Genomic DNA, 21,020 nt, shown 5'->3' with positions numbered 1-21,020 from the left:
AAATTAATGGTTCAGTGGGGCTTCCTCAAAGATTAAAAAAAGATAAGAGGTTCCTTGGTAGAAAAAAAAATCTATGATACTTCCTTAAAAAAAAATCTATATGCCAGATGACTGCATCAAGATCAATGGTTTTGTTTGTTTCGACCGACTGATTTTTACGTTCTGAGTCCAGTAACATCAATACTCTGACCCGGTTTACCCTTAGAATGAAAGACACAAGCAGGATGGGGTGGTTTGTGTTTTCTTTTAATAAGACCTTTGAAGTACACACAAATAGACTGCTTTCTATAGACATCATCTTCTGTCGCATGAAGTGACCCACAATAACCGATTTGGGAAATAGCCGAATAACAACAATAAAGTTGATGGTTGTTCAAGGCTTGTTTGAGGCATCTCGCTAGAGCTAATAAGACAGCAAAGCTTAATTAAGAGCATCATTAATGAGTGAGTGATTTGATAAGGTTTTGGGGGTGCAAAAGGGTTATTGTTCCTAAAGAAACACGAGGAAAATCACCCGAGGACGGGAAGTGACCCACATTTAGGAAGAGGAGCGATGGGGGGACAACCCCCATTCCCCTATCTGGCGCCCCTACATCCTCCCCTGGGCAGCCTGCTGATTGGTTCATTACTTGCGGTAAACACAGTTACAACCCCCCCGCCACAGTACATACACATATATGCACATATAGCCGTCCCTGCCCCCTTCCAGTCTGCCTATTATCATCCTGACCGATGTTCAGATTCCTTCAGTCGTCAAATCAGACTCATCATATTCTCTTTTTTTTTTTTTTTTTTTTTTTTTTTTGGCCTGTCCCGTTTGGCTCTTTTGCCATCAGAATTGTTGTCTAAAGGCAAAGAAAGATGCCCAACGGATTTACTTTACCAAACTGACCATCCCAGCCTTGCCGTAATGGTCCATTTGATTCACTTTTTATTGTTTATTTTATTTTCACTTAATGAATACGGGACAGACTTGACTGGGGGAAAGAAGGGGAGAAAGAAAGAGGGAAAGAGAAACAGCTGAGAAGAGGGACGGGGGAGAAGGGCAAAAGACAAAAACCAACAGAAGGGGCAGGGAAAAAAAAAATCATCATATTCTCTTCATCGATTCAAAGTGCAGAAAGGTAGAAATATTTATTTGTTTGGTAGAAAGTTTTGAAAACCTGCTTGCAGACAAAGAAACAATGTAAAAAAAAAAGAAAGAAAAAAAAGATTCTTTCAAAGAAAAAGAGATTTCATTTTTCTTTGGTCACTCTTGTAAAATGAAAGAAAAATAATGAAGTACAAATAACTTTGCAAAGAAATGCAGAGTTACTACAAACACTGACCATTAAAAATGCAATTTCTTTCTTTTCTAGAGTGTCTCTTTTGTTTTCTTAATTTAAGCAATATTTAAACACTATGTCAGATGCACTTGTAGTGCTACACATCCTTGAGCCAGTGTTAACTGATCTTGGATCTTGGATATTCTCCTGACTCCAGGTGTTTTTATATCCCTGCAGGCTTGTGACACCTCAAAGGTGATCTGCTTTGACTTGAGATCAAAGTTAGGAGATGCATTAATTCAGACACTTACAGAGGTGGGAGTTATGCTAATAAAAAACATGTATTTCATGTTGTTGTTTGGAGGTGAATCCTGCCAGCTCGTGATGAAAAGTCCCTCTTCATGCGCTGCCATTTTATTCCGCCCTTAATGGACCTGGAAGGATACTCTCTGAAGGTTACATTTTGGCAGTGTTGCATACCAGATGATTTACCTTTACCATCTGATGTCTCTGCCTCTCTGCTCTCCACTGCCTTGTCACTCCCAGTTACTGCTGCTTCACTGAGTAGCTTGCCATTGTCCTCGGGCAGCGGTGCTGCTGGCAGCTGTGCTCAGATGGAAGAAGGGGCAAAGTGCTGCCATTAGAATTGCTGTGAAGACTTGAAAATCGGTTCAAGAGAAAACAAAAGAATACATAATACAGCAAATAAGAGGAATACATATTGTGAGAGAAAATACAGAGAAAATACAAAGAAAATACAAGAGATGGGTGAGAAATTCAAAACATTAAAAACAAAATTATACAGATTCATATTATTCCAACTTATGCAGTTTGTACATTCAGACCTGTGAAACACATCTGAGCTTCCAGTGGGTATTTAAGCATTTTTCAAAACATCCACACACACCAGAGATGGGAGATGATGAGGTAACTTCACTAAGAAAGACAAGGCAGGAGAGGAAGAATAGAGTCTGCCCAGTGGCATTTGATAAACCAGAAATTTTAAGCCTACATGTAATTAATTCATATTATTTTAATATAATAAGATTATTATTTGCTTGACCAGAGTGAAGATGCTAAATCAGTACAATTTTTTTAACACAAGCATTTGTCCTTATAATTAAGCGAGAAATCTCCCCAATGTTGCCACCTATGACACACACTTATCTGTAATGTTTAACCTAGAGGGATGACTAAAGGGATAAGAGCAGATCTATGGGGATATTCACAAGGGTGAAATGCAAATGGTCATTCCATAATCAGTCTTTTTTAAATTACTTTAGATAAGAAGAAGAAAGAATGTCAAAGCGTGTATCTGCGCAAACACAAGAATATATTTTTCCAACTCGTCCGTTACGACTCTGCCTTAATCTTTGGTGCCCCCAAGTGTTCACAAAAAGTGTACAAAATCAGGACTCAATTTTTCAGCCTTATTGCCTCAAATTGTATGTCTAAGGTTTATATTTCAGTAGTTGCTGATTAAATAGCCAATGAGTGAATTCGATCTCTATTTTCTCATCTATGGTTTAGATTTGATTTCACAAAATTATACAGTTTTTATAAATATTTACTTTTCCTAGAATGGATGTGAACTTGTAAGGTAATTTTGACTCAGGCTTGGAACAATAAGGGTTAAGTAGATAGTTTTACAAAAATTTGGCAGGAAGTTTGGCACTAGGTTGGTTTTACTGCTAATGATTTGAAGAAAATTGAAGTTTCAGCTATTTAGCAATTACTTTTGGCTATCGTTTTGCTTCTTTGTAATTATTATTATTATTATTTTATATTTACTCTATATGACTCTAAAAAGTGACTGCCTGTCTTATATAATGGATATTGATGCAACAGAGCATTAAAGCAATGTAGTAAATTAATAACGGTTCTGTAAATAAAAGTGTTTCATCACTCAATGACGCAATGAACATGCCTGGGCAGTAAACGCACCTGCACCGTCACGTGACAAAGAAAAACTGGAGAACCTTCTCGATAAATCAGTTTAGGGAAGGCAGTTCAACAAGGATGGACAGAGGCGAAAACCACAGCGCTGCAATTTGCAAGTTATGTGGGGAGGCCTTCACGCTTCCTGGTAGGGGTTTTAAAATGTTTTTCTTACAATTTAATACTCGTTATACCGTCTTACATGACGGTATAACTTACTTCTGTTCGCTAGCTAGCAGCGGTATCAGTTAGCTAAGTTAGCTAATTATGCAAATTTGTTCATATCAAACTTTGCCGAAAACCGCTAACTGCAAACTTATGAATTTTTCAGAATGTGTATTCTTCTGTCATGTAGCGACCTAAGAAAGAACTAAAATTGTCAAGTATATTGACCGAGCCCGTAAAATTTTTTTAATTGGGACAAGAGAAAAACATGTCTCAAATTTTAAATTTTAATAAGTTAAAGTTCGTAGTTACGTTTTCCATATGGCGTTATAAAAACCGGTATAGAAACCGGTACAGAAACGCCCTTCAAATATGCTATGACTGTTGGTGTTGCATAGCTTGTCCACCAGATGGCACTTTGCAATCCTGTTGGCAGTATTTCATTACTGTAATGGTCATGACACATACAGCTTCTATGTTTTTTAAAAAACAGTATTATTATACATAATAATTCGTTTGATTTCATATTCAATGCGATGTTTCACTCTCCATTTGCTGTTGTTTCACGTGTCATAATCGACCTACGTTGCCCATAAATAACTTCATCGTCACCAAAATATGTATCCGCAACGTAATTTGTTGTTGTACTAGTGTAATGTCACAAGTACAACAACCTGCTGAGCAGAGCTGACAGAAAAAGAAAATCAGCTGATATATCAGATTTTTAAATATATTTCGGTATCTGTCTTAGTCGACCACATGTAGTTTGTCAAAATTGGTATTACTCCCAGATCACGTTACAAGTGTTGGTGTGTCCTAGCACAGAATAGCTCTAAATTCATTTAGACCAATACAAAGTTTTAGGTCATAAATCAGCTGCAGTTGTCCATATTTAACCTCTGGATTAGTTGCATGTCATTTAGCTAAACATTGTCTTAAAAAAACTTAACTACAATGTTTCCTGTTTCATTCATTTTTGAAGTACTGTGTCCAGAACAACTAAGCTAAATTTGGGTAAATTACAGACTAATGTATTCAACCAGTGATAACATTTTGTTATGATAAGATCTCTGTATTTTGATAATATATCTTTTTAAGATCAAAGATCAAGGGAACAAAAACAAAGTTTATCCCTTTTTTTTTCTTTTTTCTTTTTTCTTACAGAGGATGATATCCCCGGCAATCTCCCCCGTGTGCTTTTATGTGGCCACATCTATTGCACATTTTGCCTGCAGTCTCTTGAATGTGACAGTGTCATCAGATGTCCGGAGTGTGAGGTAAAAATTGTCTTTCCATTCAGTGGAGGCCACAACTCAGTTGTTGACAGTAGCAAATTTAAAAGGATCACTTTCATCATAGATTACTAAATTAGTGGCTTATTAATTTGTAAAGCACTTCACGTATAAATGTGAAATGATTACTTTCCTTAAGGGTAGGTGTAGATGTGCAAGAAATGCTAGAAACACATGGCTGTTGTCTGTTGTAATGTCACTGGATATTTTAGTAGTTTTACATAACACACATTGTGTTCGAACAGACCGAAAGTAGCTTTTTCTTTATTTTTTTTTTTCAAGCTAAATCAGCAACAGTTGCTATTGATGTGGTTTTGCATCAAAGTTCTTCATTGCAGAAAAAGTCAAAGGGTGATTGTAAGCTATCAAATTGATCCTCCCTGCAGGTTGTGTCCACTCTTCCCGAAGGGCAAGTGTATGGTCTGCAGGAAGACAGCAGAATCATAGGCCTTATCTACACTACTAAAATGAATAAGATGAAAAGGTAAGATGCATCTCTGACTATTGAGCTAACCCACTGCTGTATCAGAAGTTGAATGCTAGATTAGATGAAACTTTATTAATCCCTCGGGTGGGTTCCTCCGGGAAATTCAGTGCTGTTAAGAATTTTGCCTCCTCTGCATGTAATGAATGTGCCATAGATTTTACAGTATCATTAGAGAGTCTTTATTCTCCCCCTGAAGGGAGGGAGTATGTTGTCAGTTCAGTTTGTTTGTCTGGTTGTTAGTAGCCTAGCTCCCACAGTTTTCAGTTGCCCCACCCTGGGGCGCCTCTGTCAGTGTGCCCCAGGGTGACTGTGGCTACAGTGTAGCTTGTCATCACCAGTGTGTGAATGGGTGGATGACTGGATGTGTAAAGCGCTTTGGGGTCCTTAGGGACTAGTAAAGCGCTATACAAATACAGGCCATTTACCATATTATTTTCAAATTTTGTGTGACGGTAGATACCAATACCAGTTCAAGCTGATTTATTTTGGTGAAAATCAGGTGAAGGGCACACCAAATGTGAAAATCAGTAAAAACTTTATATTACCCACAGTTTTTAATAGATCATCTTCAAATTTCACATCAATATAATAGGACTTAGGTGACATAAGTACCTAGGTTGACAGGGCATGGAGAGAGCTGTACAACACTTTTTTTTTTGTTTTTTTTCTTCAATACAATGTCACAATGATGCCATAAAAGGCTGATGTCATCATTTTGTAAAAACAACATCATAAAATATGAAGTTGAGCTCTCTGCGTACTCTTGTTATGATAAATTTTCTGGTATTTCTCTTCTTAAACCTCAGATGTGACAAATCAAAGAATCGCAAAAAGAACAAGGCATCACCATCCACAGACACTCATGTCAGCTCTGATATGGAGCAGGTAAGTTTGGGTGAGGTTAGTAGTGGAGAAAGAAAGTTGTTTTCTCATCGCACATTGACACATTGACTGTGTTAATGCAGCATGTTATGTGAGATGACATTCAAGCATAGCACTACATGTTTCTTTCTCAGGTTACTGGCATAAATATTTGATTTATTCTCATTAGTACATGCTTTTAGTACTAACCACGAATGACTGGGAAATATTTAATAATTGTTGAATTAAAATTTCTGATGCTGATCTTTTCTAGCCAGCTGATATTGAGAAGATTCAGAAGACTGTAGATGAGGCATTGGCTCAGGCTGCAGAAACTCTTGCCCAGCTTGTGCACATCCATGAGGTAAAAGCTGCATTCCATACTTGTCTTTTTAAAAGTGGAAGCTGTCTTAAATGAAAACATCCAAAAATCCCTTTCTTATATACCACACCTGAAACTGATTTCATAGTTGACAGTTGCAAAAGACCCCCCCCCCAAAAAAAGGAAAAAACAAATGTAATGCTTAAAAGCTCACAACTGATAGAGCAAATCATAACTAATAAGGTTTATTAGCAATAGGTCCTTAACATTGATTTTGTGGGTTAAGTGTTGCTCCCAAGTCTTTGAATGATAACTTAGGCAAATTGTGTTTTTTATCTTTTATACGCCGCCTTTATATTTTAACAGTGTCGTACAACAAGATAAAAACAACCTGAACACATGTTGTAGAATATTATCACTAACTGTTTGTTATTTAACATAACATTAATTATAATACAAAAAATGTTCTTTGAGACTGTTGTTGGATTTGCAAATAAATGTTTTTCATTTGTGCAGACACTGACGACTGGTCTGGAAGAACAAGTGAAGAGAGAGGTAGCTCGGCTGGAGATGGAGATCAAGCAAGCTGCAGACAAGGCTTTACATGCTGTTCAAAACTGGTATGGATGTTAAAGTCTCAAAATGTAGTTCAATAGAAAGGCTTTGTAATGATATCCTGTGTTCACCTTTGGAAAAGTGGTTTATCAGAGTTTCTTAAGAGCTTGAAGAGAAGGGGACTGGACTTCTTTAAAAAGAATTTTTTTGTTGTTGTTTTTTTGGTTTTTTTTGAAGGTTTTTCATCCAAGAAACATCTTTAGGTTTTTTTTGTTGTTGTTGTTTTTACTTGCTTTAAAAAAAAAAAAAACAGGAAAGACTCACAGATGAGCCAGCTGACAGAACTGGAGACAAAATTCTCATCCAGCCAAGCAGCAGTGCGCCACATCCAGGAGCGAATAAAGGCATTGGAGATTGCCATGCAGATGGCCAGAAAAGTGCGCTGTGTCCCCTTTTTGGAGCAGTACTGCATACTAAATAAGGTGTTTGTTATTCTTACATACATCCTGACAGATTCCTCCTCACACAGTATATGTCAAATTCTGTAAAATTTGTAACAAATTGATGTGACTTCACCTGCTGCTTTAATAATTTATAGAAAAGAAGACAATATAGTGAATTCTGAAATATGCTGATTCTCTTTGAATAATAGGTATTAGAGACACTGCAGGCTCCAGTGGATGACCAGTTGATTGATATGAAATGCATTACCATGGGGACTGGAATGAGGTTTGTTATTGTTTGGTTTGTAGGGGACATATATAGAACACTTCGGTCGTGTCCAAATTCATGGGCTGCATCCTCCTGAGGACGCATTTGTTGACCGATTACGTCACAGCGACACGCCGAAGGCTGTCCAAATTCGTAGACTCCTCCGAATGTAGCCGACAAATGCGTCCTCCTTTTCCCCTAATTTGAAGGATGGGTCGGGTGTGTCCTTCGTGGCCCACCATATCCCAGAATTCATAGCGTGGCTCAGCCAATTCCAGTTTTCAACAATGGCGGCCGCTACTAAGTTTTAAAATTACTCTTATTAATCTTTCTGGGTCACAAAATAAGCTTTTAACATATTTTCAGGTGAGAATGTGGGTGTGTAAACTTCAAATATCTGCTCTGTTTATCAAGACATCGCATATTTGCAAAAGTGCGGCAACGTTTTCGGAGACGTATGTTACCCACCAGCTCGATAGCTAGCCGGGAGCTCAGGGGTCACTGAAGCTGCCGAGAACGGCACAACTCCCGGCACATCATTTTCAGATCACCGCGGACTTTCGCAACTCAGGTTAAACGTAATATAAAAGTCACTTAGACAACCTAAAAATGTTATTGTTTGGCTTTTTTCAGTGTTTTGTTTGTTCGTGAGTAAATCGGTTTGGCTGAGATTAAAGTTATTAGATTAGATAAAATAAACGTTTATTAATCCCCCGGGTGGGTTCCTCCTTGGTTTTCACACAGCTGAATAAACGTCAAACAGAAAACTGATCAAACAGAAGTGTGAGATGGTTGAGAATTTACGCCAGTGTCCTGTCATATTTTAGATAGCAAGGAGCAGACGGCTGAGTTTATTAAACTCCACCGAGACAGCGGAGTTTAATAATCAGAAGGCTAGACCGTCCAATTCCACAGCCGTTTACTTCCGGCCTACCAGATCTTCTGAGGACCTGGCCCACGTAGACCGCGAAGGCCCCTCAGCAGGATGCAGCCCATGAATTTGGACATGACCTTTATACATGAAACAAGTTCTTTACTGTCTTCCCAATAGTATATTGACATATTAAAATAGTAACAATAATGTGTGCAGGAAAGTGCGGGAGTCTGAGTGCATGAGTGATATACTTTTATCTCTACATATTTTAAAACTGGGATATCTATGTATGTGTTGCAGCTGTGTTTTCCAGTTAGAGTGTCTGAATGGGAATTTAGCATTGTCCTTGAAGATGGAAGTCAGCGACCCAAAAGAGTGAGTGTTTAATTTATCCCATATAGATTTCCACTTGTATTCATTATTCCCTTTCAAGTGATTTAAGATTTGTCTTACCTTTTTTGTTTGTTTGTTTGAGCAGTTGAGAAAAGAATTGTGCCATAGACTTCTATATGCAGAATATGCATTAATTACAGCTAATGGTCTTGTACTTACTAACTTGTACTTTACCATACATAACTGTGCAAGTCTTAAGTCACCCTTCATCTTTTAAAAATATTTTTATTAGGGAAAAAATGGGGAAATGGTTGCAGAGATTTATTAAGATGTGTAAACATGTGCAAATACAGTAAGCCCAAAACTGAGTTCCTACAATTTTAACGAGTTTGAAAGTCAACATTTGGTTCAACCCCCTTTATTCTTTGACACTGCCTAAGCTATTCTAGGCAGCTTTCTGGTTATACCTTTAAGTAGTCTTCAGGAATAGTTCTTCAGGCTTCTGGAAAGACATCCAAAGTTCTTCTTTGGATTTTGGCTGCCTTACTTCTACTTTCTGTCAATTCTGCCTCTGGTCAGGCCAAATTCATGACTCATTCGTGGTGGGCTGAAATGTATTCTTTTCCACACTGGCAATGTGTTTAGGGTTATTGTTATGCTTTTAAATGCCAATCAGAAGCTTTCCCAATGGTATTACGTGATGGTGGCATTTATAATAGACCTGTTGCCGCTGATTTTCTGTCCAGTTTTTGGTTAATTTGGCATACCCCAGCTTTTTCTCAGTTTCCTTCACTTAAAAAATGGTTCTTGACACCCACACTTCAACTGAGACCATTTTTGATGAGTCCTTGGTGAACAGTAGATGGGTGAACTGGAAGCCTAGATGCCTTTCTCCAGTCCTTTTTCAAATAATTGCTGGATTTTTTTCCCTCTATTTTATAAGGACGTGACTTTCAGATACTGTTCATCTGCTGTACACTTTTTTTCCTAAGGTCTCACGCATGTCTTGGTCCCTCCAGTGATGCATAGAACATATTATACTACAACCTGGTATATACCAGGTTAGGGCTGGGCGATATATCGAGTTTTTTTAAAATATCGATATATTTTCATGCGAGATATAAGATGTGACAATATCGTTTATATCGATATAGTCTATGTTACGTTATAATTATACTTGTGGAGCCGCAGGTTTGCCTCTTTCGTCCACTTTTGTCTCTACGCTGCGTTACTCGGCCTCGCCTCTCCTTCACTAAACACAACTCCCCCTCCTCCCCCATAGCTTCACCTGCAGGCAATGACAAGATGAAAGCGGAAAATCTCCGTTAGCGAGTTACCGCGGATCGCTCCGTGCGTGGGGCTGGACGGCGTCAACGTGTTAGCGAGCTAACCGCGCTAACGAGCTAACCGCGCTAACGACATGCAGCCCACAGGGGCTGCACGGCCTAAAATCCTTTCATTTTCTCAAAAATCGACAGTGCGCCTTATGTATGAATTCTGGTTGTGCTTACTGACCGCGAACCGATTTTATGTGGAACACAGCGCTCAGCAATCTGTCAAAAAAATGTTTTAATATGACTTTGCTAAGCTACGGAGCTGCATCGCTTGATGGATTATCGGAGGATTACGGCTACCGAGGAGGAGCCTCGCGGAGTGATACGTACTGTGCTTCAACATAATATTACCGTACTGTGTGTGTATAAGGACCACAAATGGCACCTGTTCAGAGACGTGGTGCAGCTGTGAAATCTGTCTCTTTGTTGTTATGCTCAGCGTTTATTAGTTTGCATTTTGACTGCACAATTGTGAGCTTTTTGTTATGCACAAAAACAACATTGTTTTCTTTTATTTATGGACCATGATTATTTAATAAATGCTGATAATTTATTTTTGAGTAATTTCTTCATGTACATCCACGCTGTATGTAAATAAAAGTGCCCGTGTGACATCTGGGACACAGTGTGACTAGAACTCTCTTTTTGTTCTTAACTTATGGCTTTTAAAAAAAAAAAATATCGAGATGTATATCTTATATCGCCATCCAGGTAAAAAATACCGAGATATGAATTTTGGGTCATATCGCCCAGCCCTATACCAGGTTGTAGTATAGTATTTTTACAATAATAGCTTTTTAGGACTTGCCTTGTTATCTTTGGCATTTCTTTTCATAGATTCAGTTAAAGAAATAAAGAAATACAATTGTTCAACAGGTAACAAAGTCCCTAAAGATACAACTTCAAATCGGTTCTTTGCTAACTGCTATCTGTTATGTATGGACACAACACTGGTTCATCTCTCTTTAGTTAGGTGCTTTTTTTCCTTTCTTTTTTTCTTTTTATCTTTTAAATGGTTGGTTCATAGGTTTAATGTTAAGTTGCTCAAGCAAAAAATTTACCCTGAAAATAGGCAAGTAGAAGGACTGGGCTGAAACTAAGCAAAGAGTGGACAATGTTCAAAGAAAACCTGTGAAAAACCTTCACAAAGCCTGGAGAACTACTGCTGAATACTTAAAACCCTACATGAAAATCTGGCTGTTTGAAAGCAAAGCATTACTGTAGTAATGCTCTGTGAGTTTTATTTGCAGCACAATGTATTAGTAAAGGGGTGGTAATGTGCTACAATAGGATTGTGTTGAAATACGTGGTTGTTCTGTTGTCAAAGCCCTTTGAGGTAACTGTTGTTGTGATTTGGGTGCAATATAAATAGAATTTATATGGCATTAAAACATATACACATTGTGGTTACACATATGTAAGTACACATATATCCTGAAATATGGGCAAAAGAAGATTCAATAGAGATTCATTAATTTTCAGTGCACTGCTGGTGCCATCTGTATTGCCTTTAATTTTTGAAGGCATGTTAACTTGTGACATTTGTTGTAGCCTGGCTCAGTCCCCACCCAAAAGCTACCAGCCAGGCAGGTTTGGTAGAAAGTCTCACTTGAAACGTCCAGATGGCAGAAACAGCAGGTGTATTCCACGCAGTGACAAAATCCACACCCCACCAAAGCAGCGCCAGCAGAGTCCAAGAGCTAACAGTCCATCATCACGAGGCTCCTCTCCAAGCCCAAGATCTCGTTGCAGGTTCAACCTTTCTCGCCACAGCTCAGCTTCAGACCTTGGAAGCCCAGATGTGATTATTGAGGACTTTTTAGATGAGGGACAAGGTGTGTTGCTTTGTTGTTAGTACATTCTTTACATTGATTTTCTTAAATGATGTTTGAGCCAAATAGAATCTTAAAATGGAGGCAAAAGAGAAGCTTTAATCTATTTTGAAATGTTTCCTGTAGCCCTCCCTCCAACTGGGCCTGAACTGGCCAGTGACAAACTAAGAATTAACAGGAGAAGAAAACATCAGTTCTCTGCTACTAAGAGAAGTGGTAAGGAATTGTTATATAGTGTTATATCGTTATAAAGATAAAGTCAATATAAGTAGATCAATAAGCATAATGTCAACCAGCAAAAAAACAGTTGTCCTACCACACATCATTTAAAATTAACTGGTACATGCTCTAAATTAGACAAACCATTTGTTGTCTGTTTTTAGCAGTCACACAGTGGGTGGTGGTAACCCACATTGTGAATCCAAGTCAGTTCTATGTCCAGTCTGTGGCTGAGAGGAGAGAAAGTGAGATCCTTTCAGACAAAATCAACCAACTCTGCAGTGGAGATGGTTGCAGCTTCACTGCAAAGGACACAGTGGAAACAGGTTTGTGTATGTGTGTGTGTGCACTTCGGTTTGTGTGAAAATTTTACATTTCAGTTTAAACATATTTGAGCTGTGCTATATTATAGTGTTTGTAATAATAGCAGTATAAATTTTTTACACGATATAAGAATGCCATATTGTTTTTCTATCACAATGCCATTTTACGTGCCTTAGTGCAAACAACAACAATATATGCTCAGACAGTAGTGTGGAGCTTATATAGGAGAGAGCAGCGTGTCAGGATTTATGAAGTGAATGGTTCATGAGAATACTTTTTAATCAAAGCTAGATAATGTAAATTGTTCCGTAAACTGTTAATGAGTTAAGGTAACAAAGTGGCATTGAATTTAATTGTGCTCCCTTGGAAAATGTTTGTACTGTAAGAATAAAAATGACTTGACAGTTAATGCAATAATTTAGGAATTTTGTAATTTGTGAACTAATTACTATTGGTTTGCTATTGGGTGGAGAAAAATACATTGCAAATCATTTTATTATACTTCGGTGGTAAAAGACTAATGTCGTCACCCTGCCAGGAGAATGAACAGCTGGGAGAAAATTTGAGAACGAGGCAACATTGGATTTTCAAATTGGTACCATTAGTGCATCTCTTAAAAATCTTGGATGAGTTCAAATCTCAGTTAGTTCGACCTCAAGGTCGGAGGTCATCTGCATGTGATAACTCACGGAAGTCACCTAGGATTTTCAAATTTATGCCATCAATGCACCTACTAGTAGGCAGAGGGGTTGCACTGGCAGCTTTCAATATATTTTTTTTTATCTTGCTTCCTTGTTCCCTTTTTGATTATGCTTGAGTTTTCCATATACTGAGAATTAGGGCTGGGCCATATCATACCGTTCACGGTAATACTGGTGTAATGTTGGGCAACGATAGGAAAATGAAATATCGCGATAGAATATGGGTAAAACACACATACGCATTGCCTTTGTTTACATACGCACATGGCGGCGATGCAGAATGAGAAGAGCAAAAGTGGATCGTTAAATGAAACGGATGAACCAGAATTGGTTTGTAAAAATGCTGCAACTTCAGTGGTGTGGAACTGGTTTGGCTTTCATCCGTCAGATACACAACAAAGCACTATTTTTGGTAGAGCATGCTAGCGGGCCGTCGTTATTACCGTGTTTTTTTTTTTTTTTTTTTTTTTTTGGAAAATACGGCACACTTAAAATCAATCCTTTGATTTTTCTGAAAATTGACAGTGTCCTTTATAATCTCGTGTGCCTTATGTATGAATTCTGGTTGTGTTTACTGACCTGGAAACGATTTTATGTGCTACACGGCACTTGAAAATCTGTCAAATGTTTCAGTACAACTTTGCTAAGCTACGAAGCCGGACCGCTTGATGGATTGTCGGAGCATTACGGTTACCGTAATCAGGCGCCTCGCGGAGTGATACGTACTTCGCTTCAACATAATATTACCGTATTGTATGTGTGTATAACCCGTTTTTAAGTTTTGTGGATATTATACATGGTTATGCTGAGGATATGTTGGCCAGTTTCCACTGGAAATGCCTTTTGGTTAAACTGTCGGCAAGGAATTTGCATTTGCACTGTTAATTTTTATATAACTTTAATGCACTTAAAAAAGCTTAAAAAAAAGCTGCTTGTTTAAGTGAAAATACATTGATGTTCTTCTTTTTTTTGGACTAATAAAGTTGTGGAGTTGTAAAGTATTTTGTCTAGTGTCAATTATATCATCAGTTATATCGTTATCGCAAATTTTCAAATGTATATCGTGATAAATATTTTTGGTCATATCGCCGTGCTCTACTGAGAATGCATCAAGCCATACTTTTAATTCAGAATGGCTATAGAAATCGTCATGTTTGTTTGTTTTCTTTGATTTACGGTTTCTCTGCAGAATCCTTGATCTGTGTAAAGTGGAACGAGGGCCACTGGTGTCGGGCTAGAGTGGTCGAAGTCTTGCAGAAAGGCTCTTTAGAGCCTGTGAAAACCTGTGCAGTCACCCAGCTGGCTAGTATCCGAGTTTTCTTCCTTGATCATGGACTCACAAAAAGCATCACCATAAATAGGTACACACACACGCACTGCAGTAAACGTAGAACCCCAATTCCCCCAAGAAACTGGGACATTGTAGAAGATTATTTTGACTCTGTGTGTTGTTCATTTCTTTTTCATCAGAGAAGTGGCACATAAGTATACTATGTTTGAAGTTGTCTGTTCTTAGCTTTAGTTAATTCTGTATTGTTTGGATGAATTTACCAGCGAAGACGAGGCTACTGAGGCTTCACTGAGTGCTGTGAACAACCAGCTGAGAAAAGTGGGTAGAGCCGTAAAAAATGACTTGGCTCACTTTGCCCCAATGGTCATCAGATGTTCACTCAAGGACCTGGTGCCTTATGATGTGGTAAGACTGCGGAAATTTATAGACGGATATAGAATTTGTATTTTGAAGAATACTTTCTTGGAAGGTCGATATAGTAAAAGCTCCTTTTTCTTAAGTTTCACGTGCCAGTATTTCAAAAAGTACAAGAAAGAACCTAAATATGCTTTTTATGAGATATTTCTAATGAAGGAAAACAGTGAGTGTTTATTATCATTATTATTATTAAAAGTTCTATTCCCAGTGAAAGATGATACTAGTTTTTCATTGCTTCTTGAAATGTTAGTTGTATTTTTTATTGTGGATAAATATTGTCTGTGTGTGTGTGTGTGTGTGTGTGTGTGTGTGTGTGTGTGTGTGTGTGTGTGTGTGTGTGTGTGTGTGGCACAGACAAAGGGCTGGAGTAAAGAGGCACAGGTTGAATTCCGCAATGTGGTTGGCTCTGCAGCAGTGGAGATGCGGCCTTTGGGTCAGGACCGAGAGTCTTTGTTGGTAGACCTGCGGAAAGCTCCCGTGGAACAGTTCAGCTCCAGTGTATTCATCTCTATCAGAGAGTATCTTGTTTTCATTGAAGTAGCCAGGTACCCATAAATGTCATATAACCCAAACCCATAAGAATTAAATGTTATTCATTAGGACTGAATATAAATTTATTTTGAAGCTCTGTCACCAAAATGGCCTAAACTTGTCTATGTTTCCCCCAAAAACTGCTCATAGGTTTTATTCTCCAGTGACGCTGAGCAGGAAGCCTCTGCTGTACTACCCTCCTGTATATCCCAAGATTAACAGCGAGATCAGTGCTATGGTGTGCCATATCAACAACCCTGCTAACTTCTACATCAACCTGGTACTACACATGAACATGAATAAATATGTAATGTCCTCCAATTAATTCCAGATGCCAGCAATATAATTTAAATAAAAAAAATACACAAATTGCATTGCGTGGGGGGGGAAAAAATTATTAGGGGTGCAACAATACATGTATCGATATTGAACCGTTCGATATGGTGCTTTCGGTTCGGTACGCATATGTATCGAACAATACAAAATTTTTTATTTATTTCATCAACTTTCTTCTGACGATGCTGTCTGTGTTGAGCGCTCAGTGGATCTGCACTGTTGGGTGCAGATCCACTGAGCGCAGCGCAAGCTAGCAAGACAGAAGCTAAGCCCGTTGCAACATGCCAACTGCCTCAACGCTACCCAAAATTGAACCTCCCCCACCCTCATTCAGATCTGGCCTTTGGACCTATTTTGGTTTTCATGTGAAGTATGACCCTGATGGTAAGCGCGTCATGGACAAAAGTAAAACAGTATGTTGGATGTGCCACGCAATGCTCAATAGCTAGGTTTCATTTGACGTAGACGTGACGTCGACGTAAAGCGCGAAATTTGACTGGCGGTCGGAAGTGAAAAAGATAAGCGCAAAATCACAGACAGACAGTACGCAAAATGCCTATGTCCTGTTGTGTTTACGGATGCTCCAGTAGGTCGACCAGAGAAACTGATAAACGGTATTTTAGGGTACCAAAAATAGCCCAACGAAGAGGAGAAAAATGGAAAATTCTAGCCGAAAAACGTAGGAAAAAATGGATTTTAAATTTACGTTTACAGTCGGGAGGAGCAGAGTCTGCCAATGCCCGTGTCTGCAGCGACCACTTCGTCAGAGGTAATGTTATGTTTGCAAACGAACTTATTAGCATTAGGTTGTCGTTAAATTCTCGTTTACTTAGTGCTTTTAAGTTAGTAGTCTAATATTGACTTGATTGGGACTATAGGCTGCCCAAGTGCTTTGGATGACGAAGAGTCGGAGGACTGGGCTCCGACGGTCAATCTCGGCTACGAACGAAAACCCAGATCGGAATCAGTTCTCAAACGAGAGAAAAGAATGAAGCTTAAGGCAGAACAGCATCGATGTGCAGAGGCGATTTTGGATATGCAACAGACGGCTGAGAGCCCGGATTTGAGCCTAGTGACAGTGGAGAACAGGCTACTAACCCTGCCATACAATTGCAATGAGCTGCAATCACTTCTCCATCCTCCTTTGCAATTACCCAAGTCTTCAGAGGTGTCTCGTTAGACCGCTGAGAATGGTTTACCTTGAAACAAACAACTGTCACTCTAACGAAGTCCTAAGGATGTGGCATGTTTGTTGACGTTAAAGCCGCTACCGCTAACTGTTAGCGTGTTTAAGATAAAGCAATATAAGAACAAACACTCACCCTTGCAAACACCAAACTGTATCCATCACGGAGACGTTTTGTTCCAAGGTTGTGGACCCACCCGCTGACAAAAAAATTGTACGCCTCCAGACTCTTGAAAGCTTTCATTTGCTGCCTAGTGTAGTAAGAAGTCTGGAGGACCAAGTAGTTGGTGATATCCACAGCCTCGATAGTAGGCAAATCCTTTACTTCTGTGGTGTATTCGGACATTTTCAAAGAATACGGATCACGTCCGATATATTTTTTAACTATCTGTTTATATCTCTCCCGAGAAACGGGGTCTAAAGTTGCACAATAGCTGCTCTCCTGACTCTCCACAGTGTCCTCCATGTTTACTTCCGCCCTCCACTCAAAAATCGCGCTGCCTCCGCACGTCATCAGAACCACGTGACCGCAACCCAACTATTGGTGGGAACTAGTGCGTCAGCGCAGTTAGCTTGTTAACGTGTTGATGCCGCCCAGACCCACGCACGGGGCGATCCGCGGTAACTCATTAACGGAGATTTGCCACGTTATGGCGTTAATGTAATTTTAATGAGATTAACGCTGACAGAACTAGTGGGAACACAACGAATATGACTGCGCATATACGCCAACATCATCCTAGTGCAAAGACAAGTGGAAGCAGACCAAAACAACAAACACGCATGCTACAAACTTTACCCGAGTCATTTAGACAGCCGTTAGCACAGGATTCTCCTTATGGGGGACCTGATATGTTTAATATGCTGCTGAGAATATAGCCCAGAAGAAGCGGATAGTATAGCTTTTATTTTGGAAAGAGCCATTTCTCTGTAATAAACTCTCTTTTCCAAAGATGAGTGATTTTTCGATCAGATAGATTTATTTTATAGAGACAGAGATAGCATTTTGAATTTTTCCCACACTTATTGGTTAACTGAATCTATCTTCCAACATCGCCACCAGGTTGACAACATGGAGTTCATGTTGCTCTCAGCCAAGCTTCAAGAGTTCTACAATGATCTTGCATTGCTTGAAGAAGACAAGCTCAGCATCTACTGCCCTGTGATTGGACAATCCTGTGTTGCCCGTTTAGATGATAAGCTGTGGTACAGAGCTCAGGTGACAGGTAAGTGTGTGGGTGAGCATGTCAAAGATTGAATAAATGTTTTTACCTGTTTACCATACCTATTATTTAGCACTTCTTAGTGGTCTGATATAATAATGTAGTAGGAAGTAGTAATTTTCCCAATATCTCATTTGATATTACTGTGTTGCTTCCACAGTCCGCCTGCTAGAATGCAGGTTGCATTACCACACAGTTGGTAAGAGAAGAGAGAGACCAATAAGTTTATGTCCCTCTTCTCAGCTGTACAAGTAAAATGGCAGAAAATCGTACTAAACCCTGTCCCACACAGCATTAAATTATTTGGGCTTTTGTAATCTGTAATTAGTGGACATAAGTGTTTGAAAAGCAGCTGAACAGATAAAATGGTGCTAAATCTACATTTTCTATTTTTCATAATTTGTTAAACAGCTGCATAGTTAAAACATGCACTGTTACAAGTTTTAAAAAAATGACAACTGAATGTTAATCAGAAAGACTTGTTTATTTAACAGCAGCAGCATTTTTGTTAGCAAAACAAAAACAATTCCGTGGTTCTCATCCTCGACTGGAGTTAATTTAGGTTAGGTTAAAACTTTGGAACTATTCGGTTGAGTCAGTAAGCATTTGGCTTTGTTAAAACAACGGAAACATTTACAGAAAATGATTATAAGTGTGCATGCTACTAGTTAAGGCTGTCGAGGTTGTGGGTTTTCATTTTAGGCTGTTGGTATTGGGGTTTGCCATGTAACATCATGCAAAAATGACTCAAGATTGATCTCACATTGGATGTGTTCTAAGCATCGGTTGCTACAGGAAAATGGCTGGCAGTGGTTTCTGGCTCTTCCTTAGTTGCATAGAAAATGCTGCACCAAAGACTTGTGATTCTTTGGTTGTTAGCAGATTGCCATGCAATTTTTCAGGCTGCAAATACTTGTTATCGACTAGCAGAGCCATTGTTTTCTCATGAAGATATTTCTTCATACATAATTTTTTTTTTTCACTTAATCTTCAACCTTTTCTTAAACCTTTGTTCAGCAAAACATTTTTATTTATTTTTTTGCTGTACACTATTGTAACTGTTTGTCTGTGTGTGTCTGTGTAGGGCATCCAGGAGGAAGAAAAGTGGAGGTTCAGTTTGTTGACTTAGGCAACAGGAAAATCTTGTCAGTCAGCGACTTGAGGAAGATCAAAGATGAGTTCTTTGCCCTTCCTGCAAGGGTGAGACCACAGAATTTTATGTATTTTTTGTTTTTTAATTATTATTCATTATCGGAATTTATTGCATGTAAACAGAATCTACAGTATCTGTAAGTTGTGAACAAAAGTAACATACCTAAAAATCATCCAGTAAAATGAGTTCATTTCTTGACTCCAGTTCAGTTCAATTAAAATGGTCTAACATGAGGGTGTGCGCTCACTCCTTGATAAGGTTGAAAGTTATCAGTGTTTCCCACATATAGAGTTTAGTTATAATAATAATAATAATAATAATAATAATAATAATAATAATAATAATGGATTGCATTTATATAGCGCTTTTCGAGACCCTCAAAGCGCTTTGGGTGGGCTGGTCTGGTGTATTTGCCACCTTATTTTGGCATTTTGTTTAATATTTTATCATAAAATGAAAATGTACGTGTATTTGTTTATATTGTGTTAAAATTTTGAATAGCGTTGGGTTAAGTCAACAGGAAATGACTTCCTGTGTGCAGGCAATCAACTGCTGTTTGTCTGATGTGATTCCTGTGGATGGAGAGTCTTGGACCGATGCGTGTACTAACAGATTCATCAGCCTAGCCAACCAAAAACTGGTTACTATTATAGCTACAGGTACTGTTAATTGAAGTGTAAAACATAAGTTCCTCTGTAAACATAGCACACAAAAAAGCCATTTATGTCATCTTTTGTTGTGTGTATGCTCCTTCCAGGACAAGGCCCTAAGTCTGAGCCTCTCCCAGTCAAACTGTTTCAAGGTGAAGTGAATGAGCCACTAACCAGCATTGCTGAACTGCTGGTCAAAGAGGAGCTGGCCTGCTTCAAAGAGAGGTTAGTTCTCCCAAGTTTGATATAGAACTTGCAATAGAAAGTGTTCATGATAAATAAGGGCATTCATTTGATTAGCGGGTAAATGTTTCCAACAAATTGCTCATAATGAAATGATTGTAAACTTAGAATTAATCAATTAAAAATGGGTACTGGGTAGTCGAAGCTGCCATGTTAACCCAAATCTTGAATACAGTGGCTTAGATGGACATCACCATTGCCCCTAATCATGGCTCATGTATGTGGCTACAGACCAGCCACATAGCACGCCAAAGGCAGAGAAAAAGAGAGCTTGTAGACATTCACTTGCTGTGGAAGCAGATTTTAATTAGAGATATGAGGGATCTATGTTTTACCATCTGAGAAGGGGCGCCCTTCACCAAAGAAGTGAAAAGGAAAAGAGGCAATGTTACCAGTATCTGGATATAAGGTTATCCTCTTCCTCCTCACCTCTAGCCTCATCTCATGACCTAACGTCAGAAAAGTTCCATAAATATGCAAATTTATTCCTGATATTGTCTCAATTACTTCATGTCAGCAGAATAAACATGTCTCTCCTATCTCTGTGCAACTGACAATGAGGTATAACTATAGCTGGTTAGAAGCTAACATTATGCAAGCTAAAGGTCACACTTCTCATCATTACATTCTCACACCGCATTAGAGTTTATTCGCTTTCAGTCCAACAACTTTAGATCAAGTTCAAAGAAAGTTTCAGTAACTCCGGCTAAAACTATCAGTAAACGTTACAGTTCTTTGCTGGAGTTCAGGATATCATCAGCAACTCACCTCAGTATT

The 21,020-nt window shown here is 38.7% G+C and overlaps 1 protein-coding gene across 1 annotated transcript in view; it reads left to right on the top strand.

Moving 5' to 3' along the window:
• Nucleotides 1-3,209: 3,209 nt before the first annotated feature.
• Nucleotides 3,210-21,020, top strand: part of rnf17 (ring finger protein 17) — a 40,467-nt gene continuing 22,656 nt past the window's right edge. Inside the window, exons 1-20 of the mRNA XM_082509498.1 lie at nt 3,210-3,351; nt 4,533-4,645; nt 5,047-5,144; nt 5,954-6,032; nt 6,283-6,372; nt 6,847-6,950; nt 7,199-7,367; nt 7,538-7,614; nt 8,771-8,845; nt 11,689-11,972; nt 12,096-12,185; nt 12,353-12,514; nt 14,403-14,574; nt 14,768-14,909; nt 15,276-15,466; nt 15,603-15,732; nt 18,038-18,200; nt 19,282-19,397; nt 19,892-20,009; nt 20,108-20,225. Coding sequence (XP_082365624.1) covers nt 3,285-3,351; nt 4,533-4,645; nt 5,047-5,144; nt 5,954-6,032; nt 6,283-6,372; nt 6,847-6,950; nt 7,199-7,367; nt 7,538-7,614; nt 8,771-8,845; nt 11,689-11,972; nt 12,096-12,185; nt 12,353-12,514; nt 14,403-14,574; nt 14,768-14,909; nt 15,276-15,466; nt 15,603-15,732; nt 18,038-18,200; nt 19,282-19,397; nt 19,892-20,009; nt 20,108-20,225 — 2,558 coding nt within the window. The 5' untranslated portion in view covers nt 3,210-3,284. The remainder of the gene's footprint in view (nt 3,352-4,532; nt 4,646-5,046; nt 5,145-5,953; nt 6,033-6,282; nt 6,373-6,846; nt 6,951-7,198; nt 7,368-7,537; nt 7,615-8,770; nt 8,846-11,688; nt 11,973-12,095; nt 12,186-12,352; nt 12,515-14,402; nt 14,575-14,767; nt 14,910-15,275; nt 15,467-15,602; nt 15,733-18,037; nt 18,201-19,281; nt 19,398-19,891; nt 20,010-20,107; nt 20,226-21,020) is intronic.

The sequence above is a fragment of the Aulonocara stuartgranti genome, assembly GCF_965226115.1.
Source record: "Aulonocara stuartgranti genome assembly, chromosome: 16".
NCBI lineage: Eukaryota > Metazoa > Chordata > Actinopteri > Cichliformes > Cichlidae > Aulonocara > Aulonocara stuartgranti.
The sequence above is the reverse complement of the archived record's forward strand: the minus strand, read 5'-3'. Positions and strand labels throughout refer to the sequence as shown.